The 16,446-nt window shown below is 54.6% G+C and overlaps 2 protein-coding genes across 7 annotated transcripts in view; both read right to left on the bottom strand.

Moving 5' to 3' along the window:
* Window positions 1-1,941, bottom strand: part of PHF12 (PHD finger protein 12) — a 45,985-nt gene extending 44,044 nt beyond the window's left edge. Inside the window, exons 1-2 of one of the 3 annotated variants that reach the window (XM_063656089.1) lie at window positions 1,792-1,941; window positions 389-540 (exon numbers count right to left, since the gene is read on the bottom strand). In XM_063656089.1, coding sequence (XP_063512159.1) covers window positions 389-540; window positions 1,792-1,929 — 290 coding nt within the window. In that variant the 5' untranslated portion in view covers window positions 1,930-1,941. Of the gene's footprint in view, window positions 1-388; window positions 571-1,218 lie in introns of all 3 variants that reach the window. The other 2 variants (XM_063656090.1, XM_054458762.2) reach the window with 2 other exon arrangements.
* A 257-nt stretch (window positions 1,942-2,198) lies between these two features.
* SEZ6 (seizure related 6 homolog) overlaps window positions 2,199-16,446 on the bottom strand; it is a 58,368-nt gene continuing 44,120 nt past the window's right edge. For 3 of the 4 annotated variants that reach the window (XM_063656092.1, XM_063656091.1, XM_054458764.2), the window contains exons 5-17: window positions 14,290-14,475; window positions 11,127-11,295; window positions 10,827-10,993; window positions 10,020-10,214; window positions 9,656-9,794; window positions 9,347-9,543; window positions 8,262-8,456; window positions 7,662-7,853; window positions 7,359-7,556; window positions 7,033-7,071; window positions 6,663-6,780; window positions 6,472-6,574; window positions 2,199-6,307 (exon numbers count right to left, since the gene is read on the bottom strand). In XM_063656092.1, coding sequence (XP_063512162.1) covers window positions 6,275-6,307; window positions 6,472-6,574; window positions 6,663-6,780; window positions 7,033-7,071; window positions 7,359-7,556; window positions 7,662-7,853; window positions 8,262-8,456; window positions 9,347-9,543; window positions 9,656-9,794; window positions 10,020-10,214; window positions 10,827-10,993; window positions 11,127-11,295; window positions 14,290-14,475 — 1,931 coding nt within the window. In that variant the 3' untranslated portion in view covers window positions 2,199-6,274. The remainder of the gene's footprint in view (window positions 6,308-6,471; window positions 6,575-6,662; window positions 6,781-7,032; window positions 7,072-7,358; window positions 7,557-7,661; window positions 7,854-8,261; window positions 8,457-9,346; window positions 9,544-9,655; window positions 9,795-10,019; window positions 10,215-10,826; window positions 10,994-11,126; window positions 11,296-14,289; window positions 14,476-16,446) is intronic. The other variant, XM_054458765.2, reaches the window with a different exon arrangement.

Raw genomic sequence — 16,446 nt, forward strand, 5'->3', positions numbered from 1 at the left:
AGCCCGGCCGGGCAGGAGCCCCGAGGGCAGCGGGCGCGCGGGCAGACAAGCGGCACTGGGCCTGGAGCTCCTCCCCTTCCTCCCCCGCCACTGCCGGCTGTCCCCGGCCGGCACTGTCCCGGCTCCCCAGCGACTTCTAATCTCATATCGGGTTCTCTTCACTCCTCCCAACCCCCACCTCGGGGTCCGGACCCACCGCTGCTCCTCCCCCCTAAACTGCCAGAACCCGGCGGACACCTGGGGGCGGGGAGGTGCTCGCCCTGGCAGCTGCAGAAAGTCAACTAGCGGCTGCAAGCGCCCGTTATTTCGGCAGGCAGGGGCAGGCCGGGTGAAGGAATGCGCAGAGAAGGGTCCGCCAAGAAGCTCCAAAAGGGTCCCCAGACCTTACCAGCACTGGAGGTGGAAGGCAGCCGGGCAGTGGTCGCAGCACAGGAGATCTCCACCTTCCTTGCAGCTATCGCAGCTGTCGTGGTTGGTGGCCCTGCCGCTTCTCCGGGGCTCCTTCTCAGGCTTCCGACTCCGCTTTTCTGCCTCGTCCGTCTTGGGGGGAGCCAGAAGAGCTTGGATTTGCTGCACGCACATACAAACGGCGTGTGTGCACACTCGGAGCTCCCGGGCGGTCCGTCGCCCCCCCGGCGCGGCTTCTCCGTCACCCACCCCTCTCCCCCCTTTTGTCCTTCTTCCTCCCATCCAGGCTGCTCCCAGAATCTCTCAGCCCCCGGAACCAGGGGGAGCCCACCCTAACCGCGTTCCTGCAGCACAACAACGAGAACAGCTTCTTCCAAATGGGGAGGTTCAAGGGTAGGGGGATGGGAAGAGGGTGCGCGGTTCCCTTCTTGCCACTTCCTTGTATGGACAGTGGGGGACTCCAAAGACCGGCTCGGGAGAGGCCCGAAGCCCGGTACCCGGACGTGCTGGGGGAAACACAAAGGGGCCAACAAGAAGGGGGTGGGGAGGCCTGCCGGTGCAACGAGATGGAGTGGGCTGGCGCCTTGGGAGAGCGAATCGAGGGCGGCGGGTAGGTGAAACTGCTGCAAACGTCCTCGGAGGCTGAGCTCAGCCCCCTAAATTGCAAAGAGGGGAGGGAGAGGCTAGGTGAGGAAGAATCCCCCTCCCTTGGCCCTCTAGGCGCTTCGAGTTTAGGACCGGCTTTGTGGGGCGGAGGGCGGAGGTTCCCTCCCGGCGCTGGGGGAAGGAGATGAGGAGGGCCACTCTTACCTCCATCAGCCCCCCTGATGTGTCCAAGTCGTACACGATCGTCTTGGTCTCCATTTTCTCCCACATTCATCCACCTCCCGGGCTGGGTGCTCTCTGCTCCGGCCCCCCCAACCCCGGGGGGAGGGGGGAGGTGAGGGGAGGGGGCGCTCCTGACCCCGGCCCCGCTTTTTTCCCAGCGCGGGTCCCGACTTCCTCGCCCTGGCTCCCCCCCACCCCCCGGCCCCCAGTCCCCGGGACGACAGCGTCCTCCCGACGGGCCGCGAGGGGGGAGCGGCCCCTCAGTCCCGGCCGGGCTGCTGGCTGCACAGTGGGTCCCGGCTCCGGGGGTCAGGCCTCGGCGGGGCCTAGTCCCACAGGCTAAAGCCGGCACTGGCGACCGCCGGTCCGGCCGGGAAGGCTGGCGGGCGCTGCCATCCCGGGGCTGGGGGTATCGGAGGGGGGGGTGAGAGGTTAGGTGAGGTTGTGGTACGTGAGGTGACTGGGGGGAGGGTGATGGGGGGTGGTCCCCGGGCTCCGCCTCTCGCCGCCGCCGCCGTCTGCGTCCCGGCTGCCGCGCACTTGGCGCAAACTTACCGCGAGCGCCCGCAAAGCCACCCGCGCAGGCGCCCCGGGATCGGCGCTCGCCGCGCGCAACCGCAGTGACAGCCGGCGGCCTGGCTCCCGCGCAGCCGCAGTGAGGGAGTACCCCCCAGCGCGCAGCCGCGCTGGCATTCGTCTGGAGGACCGAAGCCCCACCTTTCTGCCCTGCGCCAGCGCACTGAGACAAAAGGGCGGGACCTGAGGTCTCGCGCAGGCGCTTGAGAAAGCTTGTAGGGGTCAAGGCGCAGCCGCAGGAAGCTAGGGACTTTTCATCCATTGGTGTTTGTGTGCAAACTAAGAAGACTCTGTTCTGCGCAGGCGTGTTGGTGGTGCTCCCCTCCCACTCCATAACACAGACGCCTCCCGCGCAGGCGTATTGCCTTCCGCAGGCCCTCACAAGAAAGCTGCTCCTTTCGCCATTTTGGTAATGGGATATGGGCTATCATGCCCTTGGAGTCCTCAGGCATGAACACAAACGAGCAAGGTGTGGTGTTGGATGGAGCTGGTCGCCTGTCGGTGACAGCAGTATTCCTAGGGATGTTGTACTGGACCGTTTGGTTCTAGCATCAGGTGTGGCTGGACCAGGCCACCATATTGGTAAAGAGAAAAGCCATTTGAGACAGAAAATGACGCTTTTGGAGGCGTGTTGTATGACTGTGGTTCCTAATTCTCTCCCGCTCCTGACAGTTAATTTTATCAGTTAATTGTATCCTGAGCATCCCTGCCTTGCGTGGTGGTGGCACTGGAGAGTTCCGCCTGCCCGTTACCACCCTCTCTTCACCACTGTCCCTGAGATCTGCTCTTCAAGAGGAAGCCTAAAGTGGAGAGTTTGTAATCCTGACAACGCCCAGCTACCTGCATACCCCGGACTCCAACTCCCAGTTTGCAATGCCAAAGGGTCTAAAGGGCGAACGGGGGCGCATTGCATCCTGGGAGCAACAATCGCGATAGGTCTGATGGATTGTGGGAGCTGTAGTTCCATGTGCGTGCGATGCACTCTATGGTAGGATAGACCGGGGGAAAGAGTCATTTGCCGGCCAGGAAGGGATACTTTTGAGAGCGTTAGTGCTGCATGCCGGGATTTGTAGTCTGAGGGCCCGCCTCGCATTCTGGGCGGGGATTCATGCTCCTTTTCAGGGCGCCCGCTCCTCCCCTTGGTATCGCCGTCAGAGATGGGCGGTTGGTTATTGCTGCCTGATGGTGGATGAAGCAGTGTAGAAGAGAACTGTATCGTTGTTCTTGACACTAGGGGTTTAGTTGGAATTGTCGCTTCGTAGCTGTGCTCGGCCCACTTTTAATGTTAAGGGACACTTAGCATTCTCAGAGTCGTAAAACTAGAAAGGGTTTAGAGACCATCTGATTTAATCCCCTCGTTTCCAGATGCACAGGGAGGCGCAGTGATTTGCCTAGGTCACATAGTGCATTTATGGCAGACCTAAGAATTAGATTTCTTGATTTTCAAGCCAGACACTGTCCATTACACCATGTCGACTGTGTCTAAGGAATTACTATGCTTGCTTTGGGGACAGTAAGGAGGATGAGTTAGATAGAGTGCGGATGTCAGTGTATGGAGTCTTAGGTTTCTGTTTTCCTGACTTTTCGCTTTTCTGATGACCCTCTTGGTGCCTGGAAAGAATGATAAGGTCATGAATGGTGGGGTGGAGAATGTCATCTGAATTGGCTGCTTTCTGCTTTCTACCATCCTGAGCCAACAATAAACTTCAGGAGCTGTGGACCAGAGATGTGGCCCTCAGAGAGGGGAGGGCTGAGCTAGATTGTTTGTATGAAAGAGGCAAGATTTTCTATCTCCTATGGCTATGTTTTATGTCACAGGCTCTCAGAGCTTAGAACCTCATGTGCCCTCTCTCTTTGGCTTGTTTTCCTACTGCTCAGGGCCCAGCTGTGCTGCTGTGTCAACCTGAAGGCATTATGGAACAGGTAAGTAAGCCATTGGCGTCCATCCACTGGACAAGGCTTTGCTTTGATCAACACCATCAGTTGCAGCTGATAATAGGAACTATGGGCTAATGAGGGAAATAAGACTTGGCTCTGTTGACAGGAGCCAGGGAAACTTCACACATCTTCCTCTTGGAACTTGGAGGATGAGGTTAGGCCAGTGGGGCCAAGGAATGCTGCCACCTTGGAGAGCTCCCGCCCTGACAGTTGAGGGGGGATTGAGGGGCGAGCAGGTGGGATACAGACGCCTTTGGAAGTGACCTCTCGTGGCTAATCTAGGCACTGCACTCTGCATGGACAAGAGCTTCTCCATCCTTCAAGGTGGCTTGTGCTGGAGCCAGGGGTAGGCAGCATGAGTGGTCAAGACCTCCCTTTTGGAAGACTGTAGAAGCAGAAGGTGCTGTTGCTGCTATTATTTCTTTCATGGATTTTTCTCTACTGGTTTCTGAGCTCCCATAATTTCCTGTTGCCTGCCTCTTGCTGTTACTCTTGGAGAGCAGCAATGCAGGGCACACCTCTCAGCATGGAATGTGCATATTGGGGGCCAACGCTGGGCACTTTCCATCTTGGTAGGTGCTGGGGCCCATAGGGAAGGGGCAAACTTAAGCAGATCCTCCCAGCCACCTTTTTCCAGAGCCACGGTTAGGGCCTTTGCCTAACTTAGGATCCAAGCCCCTAAGCTGCATTACCACTGCTCCTGACAATCTAAGGGTTTTCTAAGACCAAGCCAGATTAGGGCTTCATGTTCCGGGGATCAGTCTCTGTTTCCTATTCTAATTTCCCAAGCCTTCCTTACTTAGAAATAAGGGGAAGGAGAGATGCATCAGACTTCCTGAGCCTAGTTAGCATTGAGAAGGGCATCAGTGGCATTGAGAAGGGATTTGGGAGTGTGCCAGCCTGTAGTTCTGGACCTGGCAAAGAGGAGGAAATAAGGCATTGGGTGGATGTGCAGTGGTGTTCCTGGGCTCCCACATCCCTGCAACACCAGCCACTGGGGCCTCTGATTTCGCCTGCTCTCTGTTGCACTGTCCCTTTTGGGACAGGGGACCCTGTTCAACTGCACGTAATAATTTCTTTTAAAATAAAATCTGAGCACTTTGGGTGGCTGAGGTGGGAGGATCACTTGAGCCCAGGAGTTGGAGACCAGCCTGGGCAACATAGTAAAACCCCGTCTCTACAATAATTTTTTTAAAAATTAGTCATGTGTGGTGGCCTGCGCCTGTAGTCTTAACTATTCAGGAGGCTGAGGTGGATCACTTGAGCCTTGGAGGTCGAGGCTGCAGAGAACCGTGATCCAGCCGCTGCACTCCACCCTGGATGACAGAATGAGACCCTATCTCAAAAACAGTAGTAATAAAATAAAATCTGAAGATGATTGATTGGTGGGTCTAGAATGCCTTCTGGTCCTGAAGTCCATATCCCATTTATGTCCCACCTCCTGTCCCTCCAAGAAAGCATCATTCACCTGGCCATTGCTTGTTTTTTTTTTTTTTCAAAAACACCATTTTAATAAGGAAACAACAGAAATAAAAGATTGTTCTCTGGCTGGAGCCCAGACCCCATATAATACATCACATGTACAAAGTGGCTTTCAGCCAGCTCCTGGGCGTCTCCCTGGGGCTCTCCTACCACCTGTTCCATGCCAAATTCCTGGGTCCTTGGACCTCTGCTCCTCTCCAGAATATGCCCACCCCCTCCCCTTACCCATAACACAGTGGCCAAGAGGAGAGCCTGACAAGTGGCTGGAATTGGAGGAGGGACTATTAGGGTGAAGATGTTTGTAACAGCCAAATAAACATCGGAGGAAAGTCTCCCTCTCCTCAGGGTATAGGGTGGTCAGTGGAAAATGGCATGTCCTGCTTTGGTGTGAAGCATGAGTGCCCAGGGAAGCCCAACCTGAGGTGGGGGTAGGGTCCCCTGAACCCCTTAGGATCTCCTAGAATTACTGCCTCCACAGGGACAGGGCAGGAGGCAGAACTGTCTGGAACTTTAGAGAACTAGAGACCTCCCAAGAGGCTGATGTTGGCAGGCCAGGACTACCCAGAGGTCACCATTGAGAGGAGTTTTGGCCATTGGTGATGGCGCTGTGAGGAGTACCCTGGTGCAGTTCCCACCATGGTCAAGTTGATCCTGCTGCAGGTTGCCATGCCAGGGCGGGATGGTGGTCATATGGAGAAAGGTACTCCTGCTCTGCTCGTGTGTTCCAGGCTGATCCAGGGCATGAGGAGGCTCAGGATGCTGGCTGTTGATGCTTGTGCTCCAGCTGTGTTCTGCCCACAGGTAGATGCCCCCTGACATGGGCCCAATGAAGGGCCCCAAGTGGGCAATGACACCAAGAAAATAGGCCATGGTGGGCATCACAGGCGGGGAAGGGCACAACTTCTTGAGGGATTGGTGGCGTCTCCTCCTAGGTGGTATGTACAGGATGTGGAGGGACAGCAGGAAGCAAGGAGCCTTGCTGCTGGACTGTGGTGCAGGTCTGAGTTGACTTCCCTAGGCTGCCCCCACCTAGATGGAGACTTCATATTCTCTCGTCTCCTGCAAAGGAAAGAGACTGCTGGGAGTTGGAAACTTGTATTAGGTTTGCCAGGCCATAATTCACCTTCCCCAGGAAAAGGGAAAAAGTGAGAGGGCTTGGCAGGACCCTCAGGGTTATCTGCCCAAAGAAGCAAAGAACTGGGTCTTGGATAGGGTGGCAAGGCTGGCATGGTTACTTACTCCAGTCTCGTAAGTTGGATTGTCAAACGCTGACTCTATGGTAATGCGGTTGTAGGGGCGGGGGCGTGTGCGGGGCAGCTGCAGGGAGCTTTTTCCCTGGAGCCTGTGGGGCAGAGAAGCCTGCAAGTCAGGAGCACTGGGTAGGAGTGAGGTATGCAGGTATGCAGAGCAGAAAGAGAAGCCAGACTCACCTGGAGAAGTAGAAGTATACACCTCCTACCAACAACACCATCGCCACCAGTGGCAAGAAGATGGCAGCTGCAATGTGGGCAGCATCCAGGGTGCTGGAGGCAGCAGGTGCCTTGGCAACTGAAGATACAGAGGGTGGGACTGGAGCAGAGGTCTCTGTCACCTGGAGCCCATATTCTGTCACCTCTGCCAAAGGGCATCTGGCTACCAGCTCCCTCTAGCTGGCTGGGTGCAGGAAAGGAGCTTTTTATCCTGCTAGGCCCAAACCTCTCTCTTTCTCTGCCCTCCCTCCTTGGGAAGCCCATGACCTGGGAGCTGTGAGAACCAGGGCCAGGGAGACCATTTCTCTGGCCCTCAAGGGTGGAGACTCACCATCCAGGCTGCGACTGTTGTAGAACCCATCCAGAGAGGCTGGAACAAAAGGGGAGGGCCAAGGGCAGTGGGTGAGCCCAATGGGCCAAACCACTAAGGCAGGGAGAGGAGGTAGTGGGATGATCATGGGAAGGATTTGTCCAAGGAGAGGCCACTCCAACATTTGTCTTGGTGATGCCAGGTCAGAAGGATCTGGCAGAGACTGGGGAGACCAAGGGTAACATGAAGGTGGCATGGGCAGGTGGTTCTGGTTCTCAACATTGGACATCTTTGCCAGAGCAGCTCTATAGGCCAGGGAGGGTTTTGAGGGGTGACAGGGCACTCACCAGCCCTACAGATGGGTGGGGGGTCACTCCAATGCGAGGGGTGCCCAGGCACACACTTGATGCTGGCCTGGCCCTTCAGCACATAGCCAGGGGCACACGAGAAGTGGATGGTGGCCCCTGCTGGGTGTAGCCGCTTCTCAGGACTTCGGGCACCATTCTCAGGGGCACTGAGACCATGGCATGGCTTGAGCTGTTCCACTGCAAAGCAGGCAGAGCGCAGTGAGGGTGTCATGCCCTTGGCCTCCAGGGCAGCATCTTTTATCTCCAGCTAGAGGTTTTCCCTCCTACTCAATTGACACTTACAGAGACATTTAGGGGCCCGGTCACTCCACTTGGGGCTGCCAGCCTGGCGATCATGACAGGTGAGGATGGAGCTGCCCGTCAGCACAAAACCCTGGTCACAGATATATTGCACAGTGGCCCCCACGGGAAACTTGGGGCTGGATATGAGGCGTCGGCTGTGCTCCACATCTCCAGGATCATGGCAGGAAGTCACTATGGGTAGGGGATGATGGAGAGAAGTAGCCCAAGGAGAACTAAGCAGAGGCCAGTCCACCCTGGCTTTGTTCCAGGCCAGCTAACTTCTTCATGTCATATGGGTCTACCCACTATGTATCTGTCCCTACCATTATGCTGGTGTGTCCCCCCATTTGTCCCCTTCCCATCTATTAGGTTCGATAAACACTGATTGGCCATCTACCAGGAATGAAATACTTAGAGTACGTGGCTGATAACCCCACGAAAAGGTATCATCCCCATTTCACAGATGAGGAAACTGAGGCTATAAGAGGTGAAGGAACTTTGAGGATACTAGCTAATAACAGCTACAGTCTGGTTCGGAATCCAGGAGAGAGGTTTGGAGGTTGTGTTGGGAAGGGGAGCATGGGGAACAGGTATACTCACCCCTCTGGCATGAGGGCAGGTCCTCACTCCAAGTTAGGTCCCATTGGCACATGAGGACACTGGATCCGACCACCTGGTAGCCAGGGTAGCACTGGTAAGTGACCACGGTGCCATGCACTAGCTCAGGCTGCGATGGGCTCTTCCAGCCATTGGGGATCTCAGGCAACTCCGGACATGTGTCATTGCGGGGCACCTCTGGGGGCACAGAGGCACAAGATGCAGGCCCTCAGCCAGCACCAAAGTGACTGTCCCCCTCACCTTGAGGGCACTCTGGCTCCTGCTAGTTTGTCTTGGACCTAGACTGTCCTGGGCGGCCTCAGGGATCCATTCCTCCCTGCTCAAGGGCCCCTCCTTGACTGCCTCTGACATTGCTCTGTCTCCTAGATTCCAGGGTTACCATTTAAGCTTTGGCCTTACTTCCAAAAGCACCTTGACCAGTTCCTTAGGCCTGAGAGATGGGGCCAGGTAGGGTGAGGGAAACTGTCACTTCTATGAAAGATTGTCAGAAAGATAGAAGCCAGCACCTTTCCTTAGTTCCCCCATTTTTGCTTGAAAGTTGTTCTGGCCAGCTGCAGTGGCTCAGAGCTGTAATCCCAGCACTTTGGGAGGCTGAGGTGGGCAGATCACTTGAAGCCAGGAGTTCGAGACCAGCCAGGCCAACATGGCAAAACCCTGTCTCCACTAAAAATACAAAAATTAGCCAGGCGTGGTGGCGTGTGCCTGTAATTCTAGCTACTCAGGAGGATGAGGCACGAGGATCGCTTGAGCCCAGGGGGTGGAGGTTGCAATGAGCAGAGCTCGCACCATGGTCTGGGTGACAGAGAGAAACTGTCTCAGAAAAAAAAAAAAACAAAAGGAAGAAAAAGAAAGTTGTTCTGCTGCCTACCCAAACCCCTCTTGCCACTATAGAATTCTGGCCCCCCCTCAGGGCAGATGGAGAACAGGACTAGCTTCCTCCAGGTGATCCCTGGTGCTTTTCCAGCTTCCTTTTGTCTGAGACAGCATTCAGGCACCTCACTGCCCTGGCCTCTTTGACTTGCCATGGCTTGCTGTCTGCACTCTGAGTGGGGTAGGGACAAGCTCACCAAAGAAGTGGATGACGAAGCCCTGCTGGTAGCCCAGCACTGAGGTCCCGGGGTCCGACTGGAACTGAATGGTGACATCAGCCATGGAGGTAAAGAGCTTGAAGTGGCTATGAGGCCCTGAGTACTGGCCCAGCACCCGGGCCGTCAGGTCATCCCCATCATAGAAGGTAAGCACATCACCAGGGCCTATGCGCAGCCTGTGAAGGAGGAGCGTCAGGGCAGAGCCGGCCTGGGGGCCCGAGGATGGGCTGAACAAGGAATATCCCCAGACCTCAGGAGTTGGCTCGGCCTGACCCGGTAGGCACTCACACTCGGACGTCCAGCATGATGCGCTTGTCCTCTTCCACATGCACACCCCAGATGCAATCCTGCCCACGACCATAGGGCTCGGGCCAGTTGGGAGAGAGCACCACGCCAGCCGAGTCTGTGGTCTCCCCGCTGCACACGGCTGGAAGGCAGGGGAGGCCCAGAAGGGTCTTTTCCAGCTTACCATGGTGTTGCTTACCATCTGCCCGCAGGAGTGCCCACCAATTGCTGGGACCCCCCACCTCCTCCTTGGAGGAAGCCTGAACCATGCATATCACAGGGCCCCTGTGGTCCCGGGCTCTGCTGCTATTCCCCTGGTATGACCCTGCTTTTTGCCTGGCGGGCCCATCCACTGGTGTCTACTGACCTCGGCAGGCTGGCTCTGTCTCATTCCACTGGGGGTCATGGGGGTCAACACACTCGATGATGATGGAGCCCTGCTCCAGGGTGTAGCCAGGGTCGCAGCTGAACTCCACAGTGGTACCCACAGGGTAGGTGGGTGCGCTGCTGCTGAAGTTACCGTATTTGACAAAGGGCTCATAGCAATGGCCCTGCTGGAAGGCTGTAAACCACAGGGCCCAGCCCAGCTCAGCCTTGACTGGTATTAAACACAGTGGGCAAGCATCCCCCTACTTCCCTCCCCAGAGCCTTTCTTTTCCTGGGTACGAATGACAAATATATGTCCCGGGGTTGGAGCAGGAAGGTGATGGAGGAGGGACAGCCAAGAGCATCCATCCCTGTTATGCTCAGGAGGCCATCTTGATCACCATCCTCTTCCCAGTGCCTGGTTTTGTGCTTAGTACACAGAAGGTACTCCATACATGTTTTTTGAATGAATTAATCAATGCATGCATGCATAAATGGTTCTAGAATGTCTCTTACAGCAATTCTTTCTTAAGGGTTGAGGCCTTTTTTGCTTTCCAAAATCTGGAGAATTTATTCCCTTGGACCATAGGGCCTGGGTCCAGGCAGAGGTTTCCTGAAAAGCTGGGGTAGGGATCCCCGACCCAAAGAGAGGGGCAGGGAAACGGGGCCTAAGTACTGAGTGAGCAGGGGCTGACTTGGAAGGAGTAACAGCATGGAGGCAGAGAGGGGTAGGGTGTGGGAGAAAGACCCTAGGCCTGAGCCCATCCCCCTGGACCCCCCACCCCCAGTGAGGCCCCAGCAGGCTCACCCTCATAGCGCAGGGCCATGCCTGCAGCCGCCCCGCTGCTGTCAGTACTGAGCTCGACAAAGAAGTGTTTGCCAGAGCTGAGCAGGCCCTCAATGGGCAGGTATTCCACCTCATAGGAATCATACACCGGTGGGGCCTCCACGTTGTCCCCATTGCGAATGATGAGCCTGAACCAGGAGAGTGGCAGCTATGTAGGCTGGTGGCTGACCCAGACGGGGTGTGACCCCAGGCTTGGGTAGTGTCTCTCCAGCAGGGTATTACCAGGCCAGGCACTCCCATTCCACTAGGACAGCCCCTCACCTGTCATCATCCTCTGCCAGGGAAACCTTCTCAAAGTGCAGGTGTAGCCGCTGGCCCTCAGGAGCCTCAAGCAGCCAGTGACAGGTGAGGTTGTTGCTGTAGTTGCCCGGGAAGCCTGGAGAGACGATGCGGCCAGTGGTGGCGTTGCGGATCACTCCGCCACAGGCAGCTGTAAGACCAGGACAGGACGTACGCTAGGCCCCTGCCTGAACCCAGGCAGCCTAACATGCCTTCCTCCCTATCCCAGCTCTGTATCCTCTGCTTGGAGAAGCGAGGACCTTGCCTCCCTGCCATCTTGGCCCTCATGGTCCTGAAGGTCAACCTTTTAGCCCTGTGAACCTGCATCTCCAGGCAGCCTGAGCTCCAGAATCCTGCTGCCTAACCTTTCACACGCCTGGGACTGACCAGGGCAACTCTCTTGACTGTGGGTAGATGTATCACTGCCTGGTTGTGTGCCCAGGTAAGTCACTTTCCCTCTCTGCTGACTTCTCTAGAAGGCTGATTCTCCCTAGGTGGACTTTATTAAAGCCCTTACTGTGGGCTTCAACCTTCTTGGATACATCTGCTACTTCTACCTCATGCCACTTTCCTAAAATCAGTTGTTTGGGTATGTCCCTTAACTAGGACCCCCTGGAGCAGCAACCAGGTCTTTTCAGGCCAGGCACAGTGTTGGTGTTCAGTGTTGGTTGAGTAAAATGAGTGAATGAATGTAAAAAGGGGTTAGCACTAGATCCGGGCGGGAAACACCTGATGTGCATGCCATCGACCCGGCCTCACTACCACTGCCGTTCCTGGGCTGACTGACCTTTCTAGTGCTGACCCCACTGGCTTGGGGCTGTCCTCTCTTTCTAAGGAGAGACTGAACAGCTTGCCTATGGCTATCTGTGAGGATTGCTGGGTTACTTGGCCACAAACTCCTGGCGGTTATGTGAGGCCAGAGAGGGGGCCTCAGGCAAGAGGAGTATGGCTGGTTCCAGGCAGTGCTTTCCTCTCCCGGACACATAGCTCTGACCTACCCGACTCTCAGAGACCAGGCTGCCATGACCAATACACAGGACCTTTGTCTCCAAATGCTCAAGGCAGCAGAATATTTTAACCTAGTAAAGCTCCTAGGGGACTGGGGCAAGTTTCTTCTCTGCAGAAAGGACAGATCTGCCTTGGCTTGGTCTCAGAATGGAACTGCCCTTCAAATCTGATCATGCCCCATGCTTTGCTTAAAATTGCTTAGTGGCTCCCCATTACCCTCAGGATAGAGTTAAAGATGAAAATGGTGTTCAAGCCCTTTATGAATCCAACTCTCTCTAGACTCAGCTTCAGTCCCCTCTCCCTGCATACCCGCTGCTTCAGGCACATTTCACTGTGTGCTCACTATCTTGTGCTATTTCATGCCTGCACACCTCTGCATATGCTGTTCCAGGAATCTACCCCACTTTCCCAAACTAATATTTCTGAAATCCTTCCATGCTGTCTCCTTGGGAAGCCTTGCTTGCCTCCTCTCTCATCTTGGAGTAGCTCTCTGTCCCTCGGGCTCCTCCACCACTCTGCCTTTACTCCTATTGTAGCATCCTCTGCACTGAGCTGCTTGCCAACCTCCCTGCTAGATCCTCGAGGGCTGAGAATGCGTCTGTGTTATTTAACTCTGGTTGTGCCTGGCACCCAGGAAGAATTTATAGAATGAAATAAGATTCATGGCTGGTTATGGTGGTTCAAGTCTGTAATCCCAGCACTTTGGGAGGTCGAGGCAGGTGGATCACCTGAGGTCAAGAGTTCGAGATCAGACTGGCCAACACGGTGAAACCCCATCTCTACTAAAAATACAAAAAAATTAGCTGGGTGTGGTGGCATGCACCTGTAACCCCAGCTACTGGAGGGTGAGGCAGGAGAATTGCTTGAACCTGGGAGAAGGAGGTTGCAGTGAGTGGAGATCGTGCCACTGCACTCCAGCCTGGGTGACAGAGGGAGACTCCATCTCAAAAAAAAAAAAAAAAAAAAAAAAGATTCAAAAGCCTAAGCCCATACCCACTAAAAAAAAAAAAGCCCAGCCGGGCGCGGTGTCTCACGCCTGTAATCCCAGCACTTTGGGAGGCCAAGGCGGGTGGATCACGAGGTCAGGAGATCAAGACCATCTTGGCTAACATGGTGAAACCCCGTCTCTACTAAAAATACAAAAAAATTAGCTGGGAGTGGTGGCGGGCGCCTGTAGTCCCAGCTACTCGGGAGGCTGAGGCAGGAGAATGGCGTGAACCCGGGAGGCAGAGCTTGCAGTGAGCAGAGATAGCGCCACTGCAGTCTGGCCTGGGTGAAAGAGCGAGACTCTGTCTCAAAAAAGAAAAGAAAAGAAAAAAAAGCCCAAGTTGCCTTTCATACTGCAAACCAAACACTGCATCTTCCTTTCTCCAACAAGCCCCTTTTCATTGGCAGCAATCCCAGACCTGATCACTCAGGACCAGAACTGGGAGTCCTCTTTCCCTTTTCCCAGTTCCCATCAGTTTCTGGAACTTCCCTCTGCTTCATTCCCCAAATCACAATCTAAGTTCAAACTGTCTTGCCTGGCTGGCCTCCCAGTCATCTCCTGAGGAATTCTAAGCCCCTCCCTTCTCATAAGCTTCAACAGCTCCTCAGCCTGTATCTTGCCCTGACACTCAAGGCCCTTCCATTGCCACATGTCTCAGGCTTCAGCCAAACCTGTCTGTCTTGTGTCCCTAAACACTCTCACCTTCCTGCCTCTATGTCCCTGCCCACGTTGTTCTCTCCATTTAAATGTCAAACCGGCAGTGCCTCCTCCCCTAGGAAGCCTCCTAAATGTCCAGCTAAGAATGATTGCGCCCTCGCCTCCCAGGTCACTTTATGTCTTTTCATTGGTGCTTTTTACTTCTTGCCCTGGAAATTGGTGACCTCTGTGCTTTCTCCTTTCCCCTTTCCTGGAAATGTGGGTTCTTTGAGGGCAGAGTCCCTGTTTAATTCAGCTGTTTATACCTGTGGTGCCTTCATCTGGCAGATGCTCAGTAAGTGCAGGTTGGATGAATGCCACTGAGGTGCATGGCCATTTTCTGGCTTCCTTATGAAGAGCAAATGAAAGTGGCAGACAGCAATAGAGAGCAGGGATGAGCCCCCACCTCACTTCTCTGCTCAGCACTGAGCCCTTTCCCCTGGGGACACTCACCGATGCAGATGGGCTCCTTTGAATCCCAGAAGGGCTGGGTGGCATTGAGACAGGTGAGACGCCTGGTGCCCTTCAGCTGGTAGCCAGTGGCACAATGGAAGCGGGCACTACCCCCTGGGTGGAGGCTGGTGACAGTCACATCTCCGTAAGCTGGACGACGGGGAAAGTGGCAGCTCAGGAGATAGGCTGCAAACAGAGAATGGGCGACACTGTGTATGTGTGCAGGGTGGGGGTGGGAGCTGGGCCATTGGTTGGGGGAGGTCTGCCTCAGTCTTCCTGGAGGTGTCATTTGGGGCCAGAGGAAGCACTAGGAGTTCCAAAACAACTCCAATCTCCTCCCTAGAAGGTGCCAATGATATTTCCAGCAGCCTGGGCTGGTTAGTGGAGCAGACACAGAGCTGGAAATTAGAAGGGTTAGGTTCTGGCTCAAGCTTTATGACACTTTAGGCAGGTTATTTAACCTTTGTGTGTGTGTGTTTCCTCATTTGTTAAATGAGGTTTAAAATCCCAGCCCACCTACAGGGTTACTGTGAGAAGAAATGGGATAGTATTTTATCTAGCTTGGTATCTCTGGTACCCAGATGATAATATATCTTCAAGAAATGCCTATTGAATGACTTGTAGACATGAAAGCACTTGAAATACTGAAAAACCTATACTGATGTAAAGTGTTGATACTGTTTTTCCTTTAGGGAATAAATATGAATTGCAGCAGCAAAGACTGAAATCAGACAGTAAAGGCTTTCACAGTATTCACTGAGAAATGCTAAAAAGCTTGAGGCCAATGGCCATGGACTTCTTTTAAAAACAGAATGGTGGCCGGGCCGGTGTCTCATGCCTGTAATCCCAGCACTTTGGGAGGCCGAGGCGGGCAGATCACCTGAGGTCGGGAGTTCGAGACCAGCCTGACCAACATGGATAAACCCCGTGTCTACTAAAAATACAAAATTAGCCGGGCATGGTGGCGCATGCCTGTAATCCCAGCTACTGGGGAGGCTGAGGCAGGAGAATGGCTTGAACCCGGGAGGTGGAGGTTGTGGTGAGCCGAGATCGTGCCATTGCATTCCAGCTTGGGCAACAAGAGCAAAACTCCATCTCAAAACAAACAAACAGCCGGGAGTGGTGGCTCACGCCTGTAATCCCAGCACTTTGGGAGGCCGAAGTGGGCGGATCACCTGAGGTCAGGAGTTCGAGACCAGCCTGGCCAACATGGAGAAGCCTCATCTCTACTAAATATACAAAAATCAGCCGGGCGTGATGGCAGGCACCTGTAATCCCAGCTACTCGAGAGGCTGAGGCAGGAGAATCACTTGAACCTGGCAGGTGGAGGTTGCAGTGAGCCAAGATCGTGCCATTGCGCTCCAGCCTAGGGGACAAGAGTGAGACTTCATCTCAAAAAAACAAACTTACAAACAAAATCCAGAATGGTGGTAGGCTGGGGCAAGGTAGGAGGATTGCTTGAGGCCAGGAGTTTGAGAGCAGCCTGGGCAACATAGTTAGGTCCCCATCTCTATAAAAATTGTTTAAAAAATACCCAGGCATGGTGATGTGTACCTGTAGTCTTAGCTACTCAGGAGGCTGAAGTGGGATCGCTTGAGCCTAGGAGTTTAAGGCTGCAGTGAACTATGATTGCACCACTGCGCTCCAGCCTAGGTGACAGAGTGAGTCCCTGTTTCGAAAAACAACATCAAACAAACAAGAAAAAGATGGGGACGAGGGTAGGGAGGCAGTGCACTACCTTCTTGGAAGTTGGGGGAAGAGCAAGTTGCCCTGGGAAAGCTGGTAGCTTTGGAATTGTCATACCAAATTTGACCAAATGGTGGCAGCAAATCCTACAAAACAATCTGGCATATCCCAATCCCGGGGTCAAGCTGGGGTGGTAGCTAAAAGGATCAACCCCGTGCGGTGGCTCACGCCTGTAATCCCAGCACTTTGGGAGGCTGAGGCGGACGGATGGCCTGAGGTCAAGAGTTCAAGACCAGCCTGGCCAACATGGCAAAAACCCATCTCTACTAAAAAAATACAAAAATATTAGCTGGGCATGGTGGCGGGCACCTGTTATCCCAGCTACTCGGGAGGCTGAGGCAGGAGAATCGCTTGGACCTGGGAGATGGAGGTTGCAGTGAGTCGATATCTTGCCACTGCACTCCAGCCTGG

This window comes from Pongo pygmaeus, chromosome 19 (genome assembly GCF_028885625.2).
Source record: "Pongo pygmaeus isolate AG05252 chromosome 19, NHGRI_mPonPyg2-v2.0_pri, whole genome shotgun sequence".
In the NCBI taxonomy this organism is placed as follows: domain Eukaryota; kingdom Metazoa; phylum Chordata; class Mammalia; order Primates; family Hominidae; genus Pongo; species Pongo pygmaeus.